This window comes from Globicephala melas, chromosome 14 (genome assembly GCF_963455315.2).
Source record: "Globicephala melas chromosome 14, mGloMel1.2, whole genome shotgun sequence".
Lineage (NCBI taxonomy): Eukaryota > Metazoa > Chordata > Mammalia > Artiodactyla > Delphinidae > Globicephala > Globicephala melas.
The window spans coordinates 5,969,335-5,990,768 of record NC_083327.1 but is presented as its reverse complement, the minus strand read 5'-3'; the positions used below and the strand labels follow the sequence as shown (position 1 = coordinate 5,990,768).

The 21,434-nt window shown below is 35.6% G+C and overlaps 1 protein-coding gene across 3 annotated transcripts in view; it reads right to left on the bottom strand.

Annotated features, from left to right (window-relative positions):
* Positions 1 to 21,434, bottom strand: part of ADGRB3 (adhesion G protein-coupled receptor B3) — an 801,091-nt gene that overhangs the window by 313,808 nt on the left and 465,849 nt on the right. For all 3 annotated transcript variants that reach the window (XM_030859191.2, XM_030859192.2, XM_060283891.1), the window contains one exon: positions 19,078 to 19,118. In XM_030859191.2, coding sequence (XP_030715051.1) covers positions 19,078 to 19,118 — 41 coding nt within the window. The remainder of the gene's footprint in view (positions 1 to 19,077; positions 19,119 to 21,434) is intronic.

Genomic DNA, 21,434 nt, shown 5'->3' with positions numbered 1-21,434 from the left:
AAGGAGAAACACACCAAGACACATATTAATCAAACTATCAAAAATTAAATACAAAGAAAAAATATTAAAAGCAACAAGGGAAAAGCAACAAATAAGATACAAGGGAAGCCCCATAAGGTTAACAGCTGAACTTTCAGCAGAAACTCTGCAGGCCAGAAGGGAGTGGCAGGACACATTTAAACTGATGAAAGGGAGAAAACTACGACCAAGATTAATCTACCCAGCAAGGATCTCATTCAGATTTGATGGATAAATTTAAAACTTTACAGACAAGCAAAAGTTAAGAAATTCAGCACCACCAAACTAGCTTTACAACAAATGCTCAAGGAACTTCTCTAGGCAGGGAATACAAGAGAAGGAGAAGACCTACAAAAACAAACACAAAATAATTAAGAAAATGGAAATAGAAACATACATGTCGATAATTACCTTAAATGTAAATGGACTAAATGCTCCAACCAAAAGACACAGACTGGCTGAATAGATACAAAAACAAGACCCATATATACGCTGTCTACAAGAGACCCACTTTAGACCTGGGGACACATACAGACTGAAAGTGAGGGGATGAAAAAAGATATTCCATGCAAATGGAAATCAAAAGAAAGCTGGAGTAGCAATTCTCATATGAGACAAAATAGACTTTAAAATAAAGACTGTTATAAGAGACAAAGAAAGGCACTGCATAATGATCAAGGGATCAAACCAAGAAGATACAAAAATTGTAAATACTTATGGACCCAATGTAGGAGCAACTCAATAGATAAGGCAAATTCTAACAACCATAAAATGGGAAATCGACAGTAACACAATAATAGTAGGGGACTTTAACACTCCATTTTCACCAATGGACAGATCATCCAAAATAAAAATAAAGAAAACACAAGCTTTAAATGACACATTAGACAAGATGGACTTAATTGATATTTATAGGACATTCCATCCAAAATCAATAGAACACACTTTCTTCTCTAGTGCCCATGGAACAGTCTCCAGGATAGATCATATCTTGGGTCACAAATCAAGACTTGGTAAATTTAAGAAAATTGAAATTGTATCAAGTATCTTTTTAAACCACAACACTATGGGACTATATATCAATTACAGGAAAAAAAAAACTGTAAAAAATATAAACACATGGAGGCTAAATATTATGTTACTAAATAACAAGTAGATCACTGCTGAAATAAAAAAGGAAATCAAAAAATACCTAGAGGCAAATGACAATGAAAACATGATGATCCAAAAGCTATCAGATGCAGCAAACTCAGTTCTTAGAGGGAAGTTTATAGCAGTACAATCCTCTCTCAAGAAAGAAGAAAAATCTGAAATAAAAAACCCAAACTTACACCTAAAGCAATCAGAGAAAGAAGAACAAAAAATCCCAAAGTTAGCAGGAGGAAAGAAATCATAAAGATAAGATCAGAAATAAATGAAAAAGAAATGAAGGAAACAATAGCAAAGATCAATAAAACTGAAAACTGGTTCTTTGAGAAGATAAACAAAATTCATAAGCCATTAGCCAGACTCATCAAGAAAAAAAGGGAGAAGACTCAAATCAACAGAATTAGAAATGAGAAAAGGGAAGTAAGAACTGACACTGCTGAAATACAAAGAATCATGAGAGATTACTATAAGCAACTCTATGCCAATAAAATAGACAACCACAAAGAAATGGACAAATTCTAAGTAAAGCCCAACTTTCCAAGACTAAACCATGAAGAAATGGAAAATATAAAGTGACCAAGCACAAGCACTGAAATTGAAACTGTGATTAAAAATCTTCCAACAAACAAAAGCCCAGGACCAGATGGCTTCACAGGTGAATTCTATCAAACATTTAGAGAAGACCTAACACCTATCCTTCTCAAACTCTTCCAAAATATAGCAGAGCGAAGAACATTCCCAAACTCATTGTATGAGGCCACCATCACCCTGATACCAAAACCAGACAAAAATGTCACAGAAAAAGAAAACTACAGGCCATTATAACTGATAAACATAGACGCAAAAATCCTCAACAAAATACTAGCAAACAGAATCCAACAGCAAATTAAACGGATCATACACCATGATCAAGTGGGGTTTATCCCAGGAATGTAAGGATTCTTCAATATACACAATTCAATCAATGTGATACACCATATTAACAAACTGAAGGATAAAAACCATATGATCATCTCAATAGATGCAGAAAGAGCTTTCAACAAAATTCAACACCCATTTATGTTAAAAACTGCCCAGAATGTAGGCATAGAAGGAAGCTACCTCAACATAATAAAGGCCATATATGACAAGCCCACAGAAAACATCACTCTCAATGGTGAAAAACTGAAACCATTTCCACTAAGATCAGGAACAAGATAAGGTTGCCCACTCTCACCACTAGTATTCAACATAGTTTTCAAAGTTTTAGCCACAGCAATCAAAGAAGAAAAAGAAACAAAAGGAATCCAAATCAGAAAAGAAGTAAAACTGTCACTGTTTGCAGATGACATGATACTATACATAAAGAATCCTAAAGACACTACCAGAAAACAGCTAGAGCTAATCAATGAATTTGGAAAGGCAGCAGGATACAAAATAAATGCACAGAAATCTCTTGCACACCTATACACTAATGATGAAAAATCTGTAAAAGAAATTAAGGAAACACTCCCATTTACTGTTGCAACAAAAAGAATAAAATACCTAGGAATAAACCTACCAAAGGAGAAAAAAGACCCGTATGCAGAAAACTATAAGACACTGATGAAAGAAATTAAAGATGATACAAACAGATGGAGAGATATACCATGTCCTTGGATTGGAAAAATCAACATTGTGAAAATGACTACACTACCCAAAGCAATCTACAGATTCAATGCAATCCCTATCAAACTACCAATGGCATTTTTCACAGAACTAGAACAAAATATTTCACAATTTGTATGGAAACACAAAGGACTCTGAATAGCCAATGCAATCTTGAGAAAGAAAAACTGAGCTGGAGGAATCAGGCTCCCTGACTTCAGACTATACTACAAAACTACAGTAATCAAGACAGTATGGTACTGGCACAAAAACAGAAATATAGATCAATAGTACAGGATAGAATGCCCAGAGATATACCCACGCACATATGGGCACATAATTTACAACAAAGGAGGCAAGAATATATAATGGAGAAAAGACAGACTCTTCAATAAGTGGTGCTGGGAAAACTGGACAGCTGCATGTAAAAGAATGAAATTAGAACACTTTCTACCACCATACACAAAAATATACTCAAAATGGATTAAAGACCTAAATGTAAGGCCAGACACTGTAAAACTCTCAGAGGAAAACATAGGCAGAACACACTATGACATAAATCGCAGCAAGATCCTTTTTGACCCATCTCCTAGAGAACAGGAAATAAAAAGAAAAATAAACAAATGGGACCTAATGAAACTTAAAAGCTTTTGCACCACACAGGAAACCATAAACAAGAAGAAAAGACAACCCTCAAAATGGGAGAAAATATTTGTAAGTTAAGCGACTGACAAAGGATTAATCTCCCAAATATACAAGCAACACATGCAGCTCAATATCAAAAAAACCCAAAGAACCCAATCCAAAAATGGGCAGAAGACCTAAACAGACTTTCTGCAAAGAAGATATACAGATTGCCAACAAACGTGTGAAAGGATGCTCAACATCACTAATCATTAGAGAAATGCAAATCAAAACTACAATGAGGTATCACTTCACACCAGTCAGAATGGCCATCATAAAAACATCTACACACCATAAATGCTAGAGAGGGTGTGGAGAAAATGGAACCTTCTTGCACTGTTGGTGGGAATGCATATCGATACAGCCACTATGGAGAACAGTATGGAGGTTCCTTAAAAAACTAAAAATAGAACTACCATATGACCCAGCAATCCCACTACTGGGTATATAACATGAGAAAACCATAATTCAAAAAGAGACATGTACCACAATGCTCATTGCAGCAGTATTTTCAATAGCCAGGACATGGCATGGAAGCAGCCTAAGTGTCCATCAACAGATAAATGGATAAAGAAGATATGGCACATATATATAATGGACTATTACTCAGCCATTTCAAAAAAGAAATGAAATTGAACTAGTTGTAGTGAGGTGGATGGCCCTAGAGTCTGTTACACAGAGTGAAGTAAGTCAGAAAGAGAAAAACAAATAACATACACTCACACATATATATGGAATCTAAAAGAAAAAAAAAAAAAGGTTCTGTAGAACCTAGGGCCAGGACAGGAATAAAGACACATATGTAGAGAATGGGCTTGATACATGGAGAGCGGGAAGCACAAGCTGGGATGAAGTGAGAGAGTAGCATTGACATATATACACTACTAAATGTAAAATAGATAGCTAGTGGGAAGAAGCTTCATAGCACAGGGAGATCAGTTCAGTGCTTTGTGAACACCTAGTGGGGTGAGATAGGGAGATTAGGAGGGAGACGCAAGAGGGAGGAGATGTGAGGATATATGTATACATATAGCTGATTCACTTTGTTATAAAGCAGAAACTAACACAACATTGTAAAGCAATTATACTGCAATAAAGAGGTTAAAAAATTCTAGAAAAAGAAACTTCCTGTTTGAAACAAGTAAATACAGTCATAAGACATTATATATGAACCTCATGGTAACCACAAATCAAAAACCTACAATAGATACACAAAAACCATAGAGGAAAGAACACAAGCATACCATTAAAGAAAATCATTAACCCACAAAGGAGGAATCTAATAAGAGAAGACCTACAAAAACAACCAAAAAACAAGTTGTAAAATTGTAATAAGTACATATTTATCAATAATTATTTAAATTTCAACAGACTAATTGCTTTAATCAAAAGGCATTGGGTGGCTGATTTGAGAAAAAAAAAAGACCATCTATATGCTGCTTACAAGAGACTCACATCAGAGGTCAAGAAATATACACAATGAAAGTGAGAAGATGCAAACAGAAATGTCGAAAGAAGGGTATCAGTACTCATATCAGGCAAAATAGACTTTATAAGAAACTTTCACAACAGACAAAGAAAGACATTATATGAGGATAAAGGGATCAACAAAAGAAGAGGGTATTACATTCATTACCATATATGTATGCAATATAGGAACACCTAAATATAAAAAGCAAATGTTAACAGACATACAGGGAGAAATTTATAATAGTACAATTACAGTTGGGGACTTTAACACCCCACTGACATCACTGGATGGTCATCCAAACAGAAAATCAAGAAGGCAACAGTGGTCTTAAATGACACAATAGACCAGTCGGAATTAATACATATGTACAGGACTTTACATCCAAAACCAGCAGAATACACATTCTTCTCAAGTGCATATGGAACATTCTCCAGGATAGATCACATGCTAGGCCACAAAACAAGTCTCAACAAACTTGAGTGGATAAAAATTATGATATATAATCCAGGGACAACTTCCCCGGGAGAACGTACGGCAAGCCTCAGGCTGCAACATAACGCCGGCCTCTGCTGCCGCAGGCCCGCCCCACACTCCGTGACCCTCCCTACCCCCGGCCTGAGTGAGCCAGAGCCTCCGAATCAGCGGCTCCTTTAACCCCGTCCTGTCTGAGCAAAGAACAGACGCCCTCCGGCGACCTACACGCACAGGCGGGGCCAAATCCAAAGCTGAGCCCCTGGGAACTGTGAGAACAAAGAAGAGAAAGGGAAATCTCTCCCAGCAGACTCAGAAGCAGCGGATTAAAGCTCCACAATCAACTTGATATACCCTGCATCTGTGGAATAACTGAATAGACAACGAATCATCCCAAATTAAGGAGCCCTGTGGATGAAAGGCTCTTGGTGCTGCAGCCAGGAGTCAGTGCTGTGCCTCTGAGGTGGGAGAGCCAACTTCAGGACACTGGTCCACAAGAGGCCTCCCAGCTGCACATAATATCAAACAGCAAAAATCTCCAAGAGATCTCCATCTCAACGCCAGCACCCAGCCTCACTCAACGACCAGCAAGCTACAGTGTTGGACATCCTATGCCAAACAACTAGCAAGACAGGAACACAACCCCACCCATTAGCAGAGAGGCTGCCCAAAATCATAATAAGTCTACAGACACCCCAAAACACACCACCAGACGTGGACCTGCCCACCAGAAAGACAAGATCCAGCCTCATCCACCAGAACACAGGCACTAGTACCCTCCACCAGGAAGCCTACACAACTCACTGAACCAACCTTAGCCACTGGGGACAGACACAAAAAACAACAGGAACTACGAACTTTCAGTCTGCAAAAAAGGAGACCCCAAACACAGTAAGATAAGCAAAATGAAAAGACAGAAAAACACACAGCAGATGAAGGAGCAAGATAAAAACCCACCAGACCTAACAAATGAAGAGGAAATAGGCAGTCTACCTGAAAAAGAATTCAGAATAATGATAGTAAGGTTGATCCGAAATCTTGGAGATAGAATGGACAATAGAATGGACAAAATGCAAGAATCAGTTAACAAGGACCTAGAAGAACTAAAGATGAAACAAGGAACGATGAACAACACAATAAATGAAATTAAAAGTACTCTAGATGGGATCAATAGTAGAATAACTGAGGCAGAAGAACGGATAAGTGACCTGGAAGATAAAATAGTGGAAATAACTACTGCAGAGCAGAATAAAGAAAAAAGAATGAAAAGAACTGAGGACAGTCTCAGAGACCTCTGGGACAACATTAAACGCACCAACATTCGAATTATAGGGGTTCCAGAAGAAGAAGAGAAAAAGAAAGGGACTGAGAAAATATTTGAAGAGATTATAGTTGAAAACTTCCCTAATATGGGAAAGGAAATAGTTAATCAAGTCCAGAAAGCACAGAGAGTCCCATACAGGATAAATCCAAGGAGAAATATGCCAAGACACATATTAATCAAACTGTCAAAAAGTAAATACAAAGAAAACATATTAAAAGCAGCAAGGGAAAAACAACAAATAACACACAAGGGAATTCCCATAAGGTTAACAGCTGATCTTTCAGCAGAAACTCTGCAAGCCAGAAGGGAGTGGCAGGATATATTGAAAGTGTTGAAGGAGAAAAACCTGCAACCAAGATTACTCTACCCAGCAAGGCTCTCATTCAGATTTGATGGAGAAATTAAAACCTTTACAGACAAGCAAAAGCTGAGAGAGTTCAGCACCACCAAACCAGCTCTACAACAACTGCTAAAGGAACTTCTCTAGGCAAGAAACACAAAAGAAGGAAAAGACCTACAATAACAAACCCAAAACAATTAAGAAAATGGGAATGGGAACACACATATCGATAACTACCTTAAATGTAAATGGACTAAATGCTCCCACCAAAAGACACAGATTGGCTGAATGGATACAAAAACAAGACCCATATATTTGCTGTCTACAAGAGACCCACTTCAGACCTAGAGACACATACAGATTGAAAGTAAGGGGATGGAAAAAGGTATTTCATGCAAATGGAAACCAAAAGAAAGCTGGAGTAGCAATTCTCATATCAGACAAAATAGACTTTAAAACAAAGACTATTAGAAGAGACAAAGAGGGACACTACATAATGATCAAGGGATCGATCCAAGAGGAAGATATAACAATTGTAAATATTTATGCACCCAACATAGGTGCACCTCAATACATAAGGCAAATACTGACAACCATAAAAGGGGAAATCGACAGTAACACATTCATAGTAGGGGACTTTAACACCCCACTTTCACCAATGGACAGATCATCCAAAATGAAAATAAATAAGGAAACACAAGCTTTAAATGATACATTAAACAAGATGGAGTTAATTGATATTTATAGGACATTCCATCCAAAAACAACAGAATACAGTTTTTCTCAAGTGCTCATGGAACATTCTCCAGGATAGATCATATCTTGGGTCACAAATCAAGCCTTGGTAAATTTAAGAAAATTGAAATTGTATCAAGTATCTTTTCCGACCACAACGCTATAAGACTCGATATCAATTACAGGAGAAGATCTGTAAAAAATACAAACACATGGAGGCTAAACAATACACTACTTAATAACGAAGTGATCACTGAAGAAATCAAAGAGGAAATCAAAAAATACCTAGAAACAAATGACAATGGAGACACGACGACTCAAAATCTATAGGATGCAGCAAAAGCAGTTCTAAGAGGGAAGTTTATAGCAATACAATCTTACCTTAAGAAACAGGAAACATCTTGAATAAACAACCTAACCTTGCACCTAAAGCAATTAGAGAAAGAAGAACAAAAAAACCCCAAAGTTAGCAGGAGGAAAGAAATCATAAAAATCAGATCAGAAATAAATGAAAAAGAAATGAAGGAAACGATAGCAAAGGTCAATAAAACTAAAAGCTGGTTCTTTGAAAGGATAAACAAAATTGATAAACCATTAGCCAGACTCATCAAGAAAAAAAGGGAGAAGACTCAAATCAATAGAATTAGAAATGAAAAAGGAGAAGTAACAACTGACACTGCAGAAATACAAAAAATCATGAGAGATTACTACAAGCAACTCTATGCCAATAAAATGGACAACCTGGAAGAAATGGACAAATTCTTAGAAAGGCACAACCTGCCAAGACTGAATCAGGAAGAAATAGAAAATATGAACAGACGAATCACAAGCACTGAAATTGAGACTGTGATTAAAAATCTTCCAACAAGCAAAAGCCCAGGACCAGATGGCTTCACAGGCGAATTCTATCAAACATTTAGAGAAGAGTTATCACCTATCCTTCTCAGACTCTTCCAAAATATAGCAGAGGGAGGAACACTCCCCAACTCATTCTACGAGGCCACCATCACCTTGATACCAAAACCAGACAAGGATGTCACAAAGAAAGAAAACTACAGGCCAATATCATTGATGAACATAGATGCAAAGATCCTCAACAAAATACTAGCAAACAGAATCCAACAGCACATTAAATGGATCATACACCATGATCAAGTGGGGTTTATTCCAGGAATGCAAGGATTCTTCAATATATGCAAATCAATCAACGTGATACACCATATTAATAAATTGAAGGAGAAAAACCATATGATCATCTCAATAGATGCAGAGAAAGCTTTTGACAAAATTCAACACCCATTTATGATAAAAACCCTGCAGAAAGTAGGCATAGAGGAACTTTCCTCAACATAATAAAGGCCATATATGACAAACCCACAGCCAACATCGTCCTCAATGGTGAAAAACTGAAAGCATTTCCACTAAGATCAGGAACAAGACAAGGTTGCCCACTCTCACCACTCTTATTCAACATAGTTTTGGAAGTTTTAGCCACAGCAATCAGAGAAGAAAAGGAAATAAAAGGAATCCAAATTGGAAAAGAAGAAGGAAAGCTGTCACTGTTTGCAGATGACAGGATACTATACATAGAGAATCCTAAAGATGCTACCAGAAAACTACTAGAGCTAATCAATGAATTTGTTAAAGTAGCAGGATACAAAATTAATGCACAGAAATCTCTGGCATTCCTATACACTAAGGATGAAAAATCTGAAAGTGAAATCAAGAAAACACTCCCATTTACCATTGCAACAAAAAGAATACAATACCTAGGAATAAACCTACCTAAGGAGACAAAAGACCTGTATGCAGAAAATTATAAGACACTTATGAAAGAAATTAAAGATGATACAAATAGATGGAGAGATATACCATGTTCTTGGATTGGAAGAATCAACATTGTGAAAATGACTCTACTACCCAAAGCAATCTACAGATTCAATGCAATCCCTATCAAACTACCACTGGCATTTTTCACAGAACTAGAACAAAAAATTTCACAATTTGTATGGAAACACAAAAGACCCCGAATAGCCAAAGCAATCTTGAGAACGAAAAATGGAGCTGGAGGAATCAGGCTTCCTGACTTCAGACTATACTACAAAGCTACAGTAATCAAGACAGTATGGTACTGGCACAAAAACAGAAATATAGATCAATGGAACAGGATAGAAAGCCCAGAGGTAAACCCACGCACATATGGTCACCTTATCTTTGACAAAGGAGGCAGAAATGTACAGTGGAGAAAGGACAGCCTATTCAATAAGTGGTGCTGGGAAAACTGGACAGCTACATGTAAAAGTATGAGATTAGATCACTCCCTAACACCATACACAAAAATAAGCTCAAAATGGATTAAAAACCTAAATGTAAGGCCAGAAACTATCAAACTCTTAGAGGAAAACATAGGCAGAACACTCTATGACATAAATCACAGCAAGGTCCTTTTTGACCCACCTCCTAGAGAAATGGAAATAAAAACAAAAGTAAACAAATGGGACCTAATGAAACTTCAAAGCTTTTGCGCAGCAAAAGAAACCATAAAGAAGACCAAAAGACAATCCTCAGAATGGGAGAAAATATTTGCAAATGAAGCAACTGACAAAGGATTAATCTCCAAAATTTATAAGCAGCTCATGCAGCTTAATAACAAAAAAACAAACAACTCAATCCAAAAATGGGCAGAAGACCTAAAGAGACATTTCTCCAAAGAAGATATACAGAGTGCCAACAAACACATGAAAGAATGCTCAACATGACTAATCATTAGAGAAATGCAAATCAAAACTACAATGAGATATCATCTCACACCAGTCAGAATGGCCATCATCAAAAAATCTAGAAACAATAAATGCTGGAGAGGGTGTGGAGAAAAGGGAACCCTCTTACACTGTTGGTGGGAATGTAAATTGATACAGCCACTGTGGAGAACAGTATGGAGGTTCCTTAAAAAGCTACAAATTGAACTACCATATGACCCAGCAATCCCACTACTGGGCATATACCCTGAGAAAACCATAATTCAAAAAGAGTCATGTACCAAAATGTTCATTGCAGCTGTATTTACAATAGCCCAGAGATGGAAACAACCTAAGTGTCCATCATCGGATGAATGGATAAAGAAGATGTGGCACATATATACAATGGAATATTACTCATAAAAAGAGACGAAATTGAGCTATTTGTAATGAGGTGGATAGACCTAGAGTCTGTCATACAGAGTGAAGTAAGTCAGAAAGAGAGAGACAAATACCGTATGCTAACACATATATATGGAATTTAAGAAAAAAAAATGTCATGAAAAACCTAGGGGTGAAACAGGAATAAAGACACAGAGTTACTAGAGAATGGACTTGAGGCTATGCGGAGGGGGAAGAGTAAACGGTGACAAAGCGATAAAGAGGCATGGACATATATACACTACCAAACGTAAGATAGATAGCTAGTGGGAAGCAGCCGCATAGCACAGGGAGATCAGCTCGGTGCTTTGTGACTGCCTGGAGGGGTGGGATAGGGAGGGTGGGAGGGAGGGAGACACAAGCGGGAAGAGATATGGGAACATATGTATATATATAACTGATTCATTTTGTTGTGAAGCTGAAACTAACATAGCATTGTAAAGCAATTATACTCCAATAAAGATGAAAAAAAAATTATGATATATAAAGTGTTTTTTTTTCCCCAAACAAAATGGTATGAAACTAGAAATCAACTACAGAAAGAAGAATCAGAAAATAACACATGGAGACCAAACAACATGGTACTAAAAAAAACAATGGTTTGATGAAGAAATCAAAGGGGAAATCAGAAAATATGCCAAGACAAATGAAAATGGAAACACAACTTTTCAAAATTTATGGCATGTATCAAAAACAGTACTAAGAGGGAGGTTTACAGTGATACAGGTCTTCCTAAAGATATAAAAAATCCTCAAATAAACAACCTAACCTGCTACCTAAATGAATTAGAGAAAGAAGAATAAACAAAGCCCAAAATCAGCAGAAGGAAGAAAATAATAAAGATCACAGAGGAAATAAATAAAACACAGACCACAAAAAGAAAAATATAAACTCAATGAAACCAACAGCTGGTGTTTTGAAAGGACAAAAAAAATGATAAACCTTTAGCTGTCTCACCAAGAAATAATGAGGACTCAAATAGACAAAATATGAAGTGAAAGAGTAGAAATAACAACTAACACCAGCGAGATTCAAAAAATCATGAGAACAGTATGAACAGTTATATGCCAACAAATTGGACAACATAGAAAAAATGGGCAAATTTCTGGGGACCAACACCTGCCAAGAATGAAACAAGGATAAACAGACAATTTGAACAGAACAATTACCAGTAGTGAAATTGAATTTGCAATTAAAAACTTCAAGTAAACACAAGTCCAGAAGTGGACAGCTTCATAGGTGAATTCTACTAAACATATAAAGAAAAACTAATAACTATCCTTCTCAAACTATTCCAAAAATTAGAGAACACAACACTCTCAAATTCTTTCTATGAGGCCACGATTACCCTGATACCAAAACCAGACTAAGATACTACAAAAACAGACATTTACAGGCCAATATATTTGATGAATATAGATGCAAAAATTCTCAACAAAATATTAGTAAACAAAATTCAACAATATATAAAAAGGATCATACACCATGATCAAGTTGGATTTATTCCAGGGATACAAGGCTGCTTCAGCATTCACAAATCAATCAGTGTGATTCACCAAAACAACAAAAGGAAGGATAAAAATCACATGATCATCTCAATAGATGCAGAAAAAGCATTTGACAAAATTCAACATCCATTCATGATAAAAACTCACCAAAGGGGATATAGAGGGAACATATCTCAACATAATAAAGGCAATTTATGGCAAACCCACAGCTAACATCATGCTCACTGGTGAAAAACTGAAAGCCTTTCCCCTAAAATTAGGAAAAAGACAAGGATGTCTACTTTCACCACTTCTATTTAACATAGTACTGGAAGTCCTGATCACAGTATGAGACAAGAAAAAGAAATAAAGACATCTAAATTGTAAGAGAAGAAGTACAACTCTCACTGTTTGCTGAAGATATGGTAATATACATAGAAAACCCTAAAGTCTCCACCAAAAATCAATTAGAACTAATAAATGAATTCAGTAAAGTTGCAGCATACAAGATTAATATACAGAAATCTGTTGCTTTTCTATACACTAATAGTGAACTATTAAAAAGAGAAAGCAATAAAACAATCCCACTTAAATTTGCATCAAAAAGAATAAAATACCTAGAAATAACTTAACCAAGGAGGTGAAACACCTATACTCTGAAAACTATAATACATTGAAAAAGGAAACTGAAGATGATACAAAGAAATGGAAATATACCTCATGCTCTTGGATTGGAAGTATTAATATTGTTAAAATGGCCATACTACCCAAAGAAATCTACAGATCTAATGCAATCCCTATGAAAATGACATTTTTCACAGAACTAGAACAAGTAATCCTAAAAGTCATATTGAACCACAAAAGACCCTGAATTGACAAAGCAATCTGGAGAAAAAAGAACCAAGCTGGAGGTATCTTGGTCCCTGACTTCAGACTATACTACAAAGCTACAGTATTCAAAACAGCATGATAGTGATACAAAAACAGACACATAGATCAGTGGAACAGAATAGAGAGCCCAGAAATAAACCCATGAACCTCTGGGAGAAAAGACAGTCTCTTTAATAAGTGCTGCTTTGAAAATTGGACAGCTAAGTGTAAAAATATGAAACCAGAACACTTTATCACACCACATACAAAAATAAACTCAAAATGGGTTAAGGATCTAAATGTAAGGCCTGAAGCAATAGAACTCCTAGAAAAGAACACAGGCATAACACTCTGAGATAAATTGTAGCAATATGTTTTTGGATCTGTCTTTTAAGGCAAAAGAAACCAAATAAAATATAAATAAATGTGATCTACTTAAATGTAAACGTTTTTACACATCAATGGAAACCACTAACAAAACAAAAAGACAACCTATGGAATGGGAGAAAATATTTGCTAATAATATGACTGAGAAGGTGTTACTTTCTAAAATATATAAATAGCTCATACAACTCTATATTAAAAATCCAAACAACGCAATTAAAAAATGGGCAGAAGACCTGAAGAAACAGTTTTCCAAAGAAGACATACAGATGGCCAACTGGCATATGAAAAAATGCTCAGCAGCGGTTATCATCAGAGAAATGAAAATCAAAACCACAATAAGATATCACCTCACACCTCTCAAAATGGCTATCATCAAAAAGTCTACAAATATCAAATATTGGTGAGGACATAGAGAAAATGGGACCCTAGTACACTGTTGCTCAGAATGTAAGTTGGTGCAGACACTATGAAAAATAATATGGAAGTTCCTCCAAAATCTAAAAATAGAACTACCACATGATCCAACAATTCCACTCCTGGGTATATATCTGAAGAAAACCAAGAACACTAATTTGAAAAGATACATGCACTCCAATGTTCATAGCAGCCCTATTTATAATAGCCAAGATATGGAAGCAACCTAAGTGTCCATTAACAGATGAATGGATAAAGAAGAAGTGATATATATATATATATATATATATATATACTATTCAGTGATATATATATAATATATATACTACTCAGCCATAAAAAAGAATGAAATTCTGCCATTTGCAAAAATGTGGACGGACCCAGAAGATATTATGCTTAGTGAAATTAGAGAAAGACAAAATCTCTGTGTTTTCTTTTATATGTGGAATATAAAAAATAAATAAAATGAATGCATATAACAAAACAGAAACAGATTCACGGATATAGAGAACAAACTAGTGGTTACCAGTGAGGAGAGGGACGGGGATGGATCACAAGTTTGGGGTATGGGATTAAGAGATACAAACTATTGTGTATAAAATGAATAAGCAACAAGGATATATTGTACAGCACACAGGAATATAGCCATTATTTTGTAATAACTTTTAATGGAGCACAATCTATTAAAATGTTGAATCATTATGTTGTACTCCGGAAACTAATATAATATTGTAATCAACTATACTGCATTAAAAAAAGGAAAAAAAAAACCCTCCAAAACATTTTCTGAGAATAAACATGATATTTCACAGACCTGTTAGAATCAGATGGTGCTACTGAAACCCATGGAGAAACACTGCAGGTTCACATAAAGGAAGGATTATGGGTTTTCCAGTGAAAACCCATGTGTGTAGTCAACACACATGATCCAATAACCAAAATCCAAATTTGGAGTAGCCCAAAGAATGTGCAAATTATCAATCACACAAGTGTAATAAAAAAACAACGAAAAAACCCACTTTTTGTAACTAAAATAAGTCTTTTTCTGAAGTGAGGAAAGTACTTTCAGTTTACTTCATGGGTCACCCATGATGAAGCATTTTCTACATCCCGTTAATCAGTTACTCAAAGCAGAATAAAAATGTCTTTTATAATTGTCTAAAACTGTTGAGCCTAAGCAGAGTAAAATAAAAAGGCTTTGTTTGGGATTATCAAGGTAGTAGATTATCACTAGAGTTAAAGTTAATTGTTTATGATGGACCTTAGTACTGTAACACGCCAAAGCATTCTCCCTTCAATCTTCCAATCTAATGATTGCTAGAAGTATATGTCACTAATAAAATGAAACATAAATGAGAATAATTCTTAAGTAAAAAAGATACCTGAGAAATATTCAAACATTTATTCTTATACAAAACTAATCAATAAGTATTTGTTGAATTCATGCTATGTGCAGGTGTATCAGGCATTAGTGCAGTTAGTGAATAAGAAAGGTAAAGTCTCTCTCTTGTGGTATTTACTCTCTAGTGGGGATGACAGAGAGTAAGCAAGAAAAATAAATAAAAAGTAACAATGCATGCTGTGAAGAATGTAAAATAATGTTATATAAAGAGAACAACAGGGTAACAAGTTGGACTGTGAAAGACCACCTCAAGGAGGGATGTACAAGGAGGTACGCAGAAGAACAGTTTGTACAATAAAATAAATTGAAAACCACTTCAATGCCACCAATATTGGGAATACTAGATAAATTATGATATATCTATACAATGCAGCAGGTACAAGGGATAAAACATATGTAGTGAAATTTTAAAACTTCCACAATAATCGTTGAATTAAAAATTTAAGATGACAAATGTTATATACAGTATGACAATATTTATGTTAAAATAGTGTTAATTTCTATGGCTACACATGTGTGTCAATGCATAAGTAGATGCCTGAAATTATACATAAAAAAATATAAGTAGGAGTGACCTTGGAGAGGTGGTGGATGTGGAGACCCAAGTTATTAATGATTAATGGGGTCTTGTGCCTTAGCTGTTATGTTTTATAGTTTTACAAGTAAAAGATACTCATGCATTATTTTTGTAATTAAAATTTAACTTTAAATATTTAAAAGTAAGGCAACTTGATATTGCCAGAGGGGAGGGGAGATGGGTGTGGGTGAAATAGGTAAAGGGGGGAGGGCCAAACCCTCCAGTTACAAAATGAATCGAACCTGGTAATGTAATGTACAGTACACAGGGGATGACTATAGTTAATAATATCAGATTGCAAAGTTGAAAATTGCTGCGAGTAAATCTTAAAAGTTCTTAAAGAAAAAGAATTTGTAACTATGTATGGTGACAGATGGTAACTAGACTTACTGTGGTGATCATTTAGCAGTGTATACAAATAGTGAATCATATTTCACACCTCAAACTAATATAATATTATATGTCAAATATACCTCAATAAAAAATTAAGGCAATTTGATTATGTAAACCAAAATTAAAAGATAACTTCTAATTTCAATTTTGTTACTGCAATCTTGAAAACACCATTTAGATCAATGTTTTTCTGTGTAAAAAGGAATAGCCGTATCTCTTCATTAACTATTTTTAGAGGTCTTATACTCAAAGTTAACATCATTGCATCGATAAAACTATTGTGTATGTGAACATGAGAGAGTAGCATGGACATATATACACTACCAAATGTAAAATAGATAGCTAGTGGAAAGCAGCCGCATAGCACAAGGAGATCAGTTCGGTGCTTTGTGACCATCTAGAGGGGTGGGATAGGGAGGGTGGGAGGGAGGGAGACGCAAGAGGAAAGAGATATGGGAACATATGTATATGTATAACTGAATCACTTTGTTATAAAGCAGAAACTAACACACCATTGTAATGCAATTATACTCCAATAAAGATGTTAAAAAAAAAAACAAAAACAGAAGAACAGATGTGAAGAAAGAAAATAAAGTTGTCTTAAACTTCATTGTTTAAAACTCACCCAGAAAAGCAATTTAATGATGAAAGAGTCTGGTAAAACGTGTGATGGGATGGAAGTTCTGTCATAGTGGAAAGCTTTTTGATCACTTTTCAGATACATCAAGGAAACATGAACTGCACTGATCTCTGGAGATAATCTGATCTGAAAGGCAGCTAAGCACACCTCCTATCGCTGAATTGTTTTCTTCAAGGACAACTAAAAAGCTGAAGTTTGTAAAGCTAAGACACATTCTTTGTGATGGATAAGAGTCAGCAGATATTAGAGAAAACAGAGCATGATTGATTCCTAAACTTAACACTGACCTCAAGACCCAACAGTTTTATAAATTAAACTTAAAACCTTAGAAAAACTGTGAAAGCAAACCCAGAGAGGCACAGAATAAGGGAATATTGTTTCTTCTGTAATATCCCTGTAAGTCCCGAAGGTCTTTTGGAATAACCAGCACGTTCCCCTTTTTGGATCACATAGAAATACATTCTACCCACTAAAAAGGTAATAAAACTAAATAAAAGTTGGTTATTATTCATGGAGATATGCAAGTATCTGTAATCAGGTGCTTAAGATGGCATGATTTTCTTGAGTAGCAAACATTCAATTAGATTTTTGTAGCCTTTTATTTTTCCCTAAAAAAAAAAACTAAACAGTGCCTTAGAATATACTACCAGCATCTTCTCTGGCTATTGGTAAAGAGGAAATCTTACAAAAATTCTATGACCACGGATTTCTCTATATGGTTTTAAAAAGAAAAAAAAAATGACATCAGTGAGAAACATCCAGCTCATGTTATCACCAGGACAAGTTGGGATTCTCCATATGCACTACGGTTCCTAGGAGAAGAGGATCCCTAGAATATCAGAATCTATAGCAAAAAATCATGCTTAATATCATTGATTTTTCACCCACATAAATACTAGTTTAAATTACATCAGTATCCTAAGAATTAGCACATTTCCAGTAGGTTTGCTCTTTACCTAGAAAGTCTAAGAATGTCCCTCTTCTAGACTCTCCATAACTACTGATGAGAAACAAGTAACATCATAAAACCTTAGATGTAGATCCGATTTAGGGTGAAGAACATGAGGGGAAATCATAGAATACATAGAACCCAACAATGTGGTGTGTTAACTGACAGCATATACATGGTGGTATTAGCTTTTGAGATTGATTGACATTTATCCCCCCTCCATGCAAAACAAAACAAACCAAGATTGTATAACCTGGCTACTACACTGAAATAAACCCACAGAAGTACTTAAAGTATGGGAGTCTAATTAATCCTTAATCATGGATTTTTCTGCTCTTTGAGACCTTAGAATCTCATAGCATTACCAATGAGATTAAGATGATTTTGACCAGATATATTGCAATTACTTGTTACAAACAAAGTAATACATGGAAGAATTATTCATCCTTACTATATGAATAAGAAAATTAAATGTCACTCAATGTTTTTATAACAAAACAATTTGGAAGGACCATATAAATATCGCATTACTCTGATAATAGATTCAAGATCATACCTTGAATAGATTCAAGGTAATGTATTGGCTAAATGACCATATAGATTGCTATTTTATTCTGCGATTCTAAGCTGAATTACTAGGGCAAAATGTTGAAATAGCATCTGAGCTCCTATAATTTTAAAATATTAGAGCTTTTAAAAATCCTCATGGAATTCACATCGCAATGTGCCTTACACATCAGGTAATGCAATCCTACCTTGGGATGTAACCTGATGGCATCATCACACACAAACACATTCATCATGCTGTCCTACAGGTTCAAAAAGAAGACTGCTTTCTCTCCTAGTGTAACTCACATCCCACTAACTTATCATATTCCTGTTGACTAGAAAGCAGCTGAAATAACTTAATGTGCTTTGAATGTTTAGTCCAAAGTCATGTAAGAAAACATCTGTCACTTACGTTTTTGAGTCCCATAACACACAATAAGGATTCAAAGTACCCTAAAAATAAGCAGAGAAAGAATAAATGTATCTTGAGTACATACATAAAAAACTGAAGGATTATGTGAAATGCAAAAAGAATGGCACATTTCTTATCTTGCAGTAAGATTCTTTAAGGATTCCACCTCTATTTTTTTGCTTTAAAAATTTGCATGTCCTTTCTCATAGGTTTAATGGCCCATTTTATGAAATTTTATTCATGAAAACTTTACGTTTATGCCAAACATCATAACCCATAGTTGTTTTTTTTTAAATTATAAGTGAAGGCCTCATAAATGACAAGGTACATACTTTGATGATTTCTATTTCATTTTTTTCCCCTAAAATAGTAATTGCTGGATTATTTCTTTTAAGAAGCCAAAGTATTTTCAATATCTAATATTTACAATATTTATAATAATTCAATCACAGTGAAACTTTCTGCATTAGGCACACCTGCCACTTCCTCTTCAGCCTCCAGTGGTGCAGCTTCCAAAAGGCAAGACATGGCTGCATTAATTGTCCATTTCCAGGGAGTCTGTAGACTTGCAATATTTTCTTAATCAACAGATCATATTCCTATAAAATCACATCTAATAAAACTATGGGAAAAACACGCTAAATGTTTATTCAGTTTAATCATTATGTAATGAGTAGCCACAATGATCTTCAGCACGACACAATGAGTTTTCCACATTGGATTATCCACCAAGTACCTTCTGTTTTGAAGAGACTAATTGTTGGAATGTTTTTCTTTCTGTCTTTCTGTCACATTCATTGGGCCCTATTTTTCCCGTTGAAACTAACCTAGTAATTCTTCTTCTCTGATGTTGTGAGCTATCCACAGATCCTCTTCTCTTTTCTATTAAACCCACTCTGTAGCTTTCAAGTTCTCTCATCCTCCACGACATTCATCTCCTGGAGCACACACTTTAAAGTGTGTCTAGGGAACCCATCCACCTGTGTCCTACCTGCACAGGACAAAGCGGTACTCTTGCCTCTGCAATGTAGGTGCCATATGCCTAATAATGCATTCCAACGGTGTATGGGATATTTTGGTAATCTTCTCCTGAGCTTGACAGGTATTATTACCCACTGAAGTCTCTCAGGAGCTTTTTGAATTCTGATTTTGACATCACATATATTCACTCTTTAACTTTGTGTCACTGCATGATTAAGAAACAAACATGGTATCTATGGGCTCATCCAACAAGTCAGTGATAAAAGTGATGAATAGGCCAAGGCAGGTGAAATTTATAGTCCTGAAACAGCCTACTGGCTGCTTCCCGCAGCGGGTCATGCTCCCTCAGAGAACCTGCCCTCGGTCTTGTTTCCAAGTAGATAATCACTGGCGTGTATCTGGCAAAGCAACATCTTTAAAAGTCTAGGCAAGTTCTTTGTGAAACACTGCCTTTCTAAGTGCTGTTCACTGAGTCCATTCTAGAATTCCACTAGGAAAAAGAAACTTAGCTCATTATTCTAAAACTGGTGAAATTTACCCCAACTTTCATTATTCATTTTAATTGGGACATTGACTAACTCCCATATTTTAGCACCATTACCATTCTCCAAAATCCCTCAAAGACCACATCTCTAATGCATCCTTCTTATCAGATGCTCATACCTATAAACTATGCTCTTAGAACATAAAAAAATATTCCCTTCCCTGAAATGGGTTATAGCCTTACAGAGATTGAAGAGGAACACACATGGAATGTTCATGGAATAACAAAAAAAGAGACATGCTCATATAAATGTCACTAGTTGATAATTTACTTTTTAAAGGACAAATTATGGACAGAGCATCATGGCCTGTGTCAGAGAGAGTTCCATGGAATAAATGGGCCCTTTTCTAGTTCTCACAGGAGCCATAGATAAGGATGTTCAAGACATGGGGAGGGTGATAGTGTTTCAAATTGGTTTCTTTCTCTGTCCTATGAGACCCGGTCTGGTTTTACCTGAAATCCTCATACAGCTTGTGACTTTCTAAGAAATCCTCAGCAGAGCTACAATGTCGTATAATAAAGTTATGCTATATTTATCTAGGGTTCTGTTCAAAAGAGCTCAGAGCACTTTCTAGAAAGAAAATTAACCCTGGAGTATGACAATGAAGGTCATGGGAGTATACATGTCATGGATATAGACTGTATGCGTAGGTGAGGACCTTGAGATTACAGGTCCTCTACATCGAGTTCACTTCTTCAGCAATGTACGAGTGAGATTAAGTTCAATCTCTATATAAACCAAAGCAGGATACTGATTATAGGATTACTGTTTCATAATTAGAGCTCATAACAGGTTATGACAAAAGATAATAATATTAGAAAAGAAATAGAA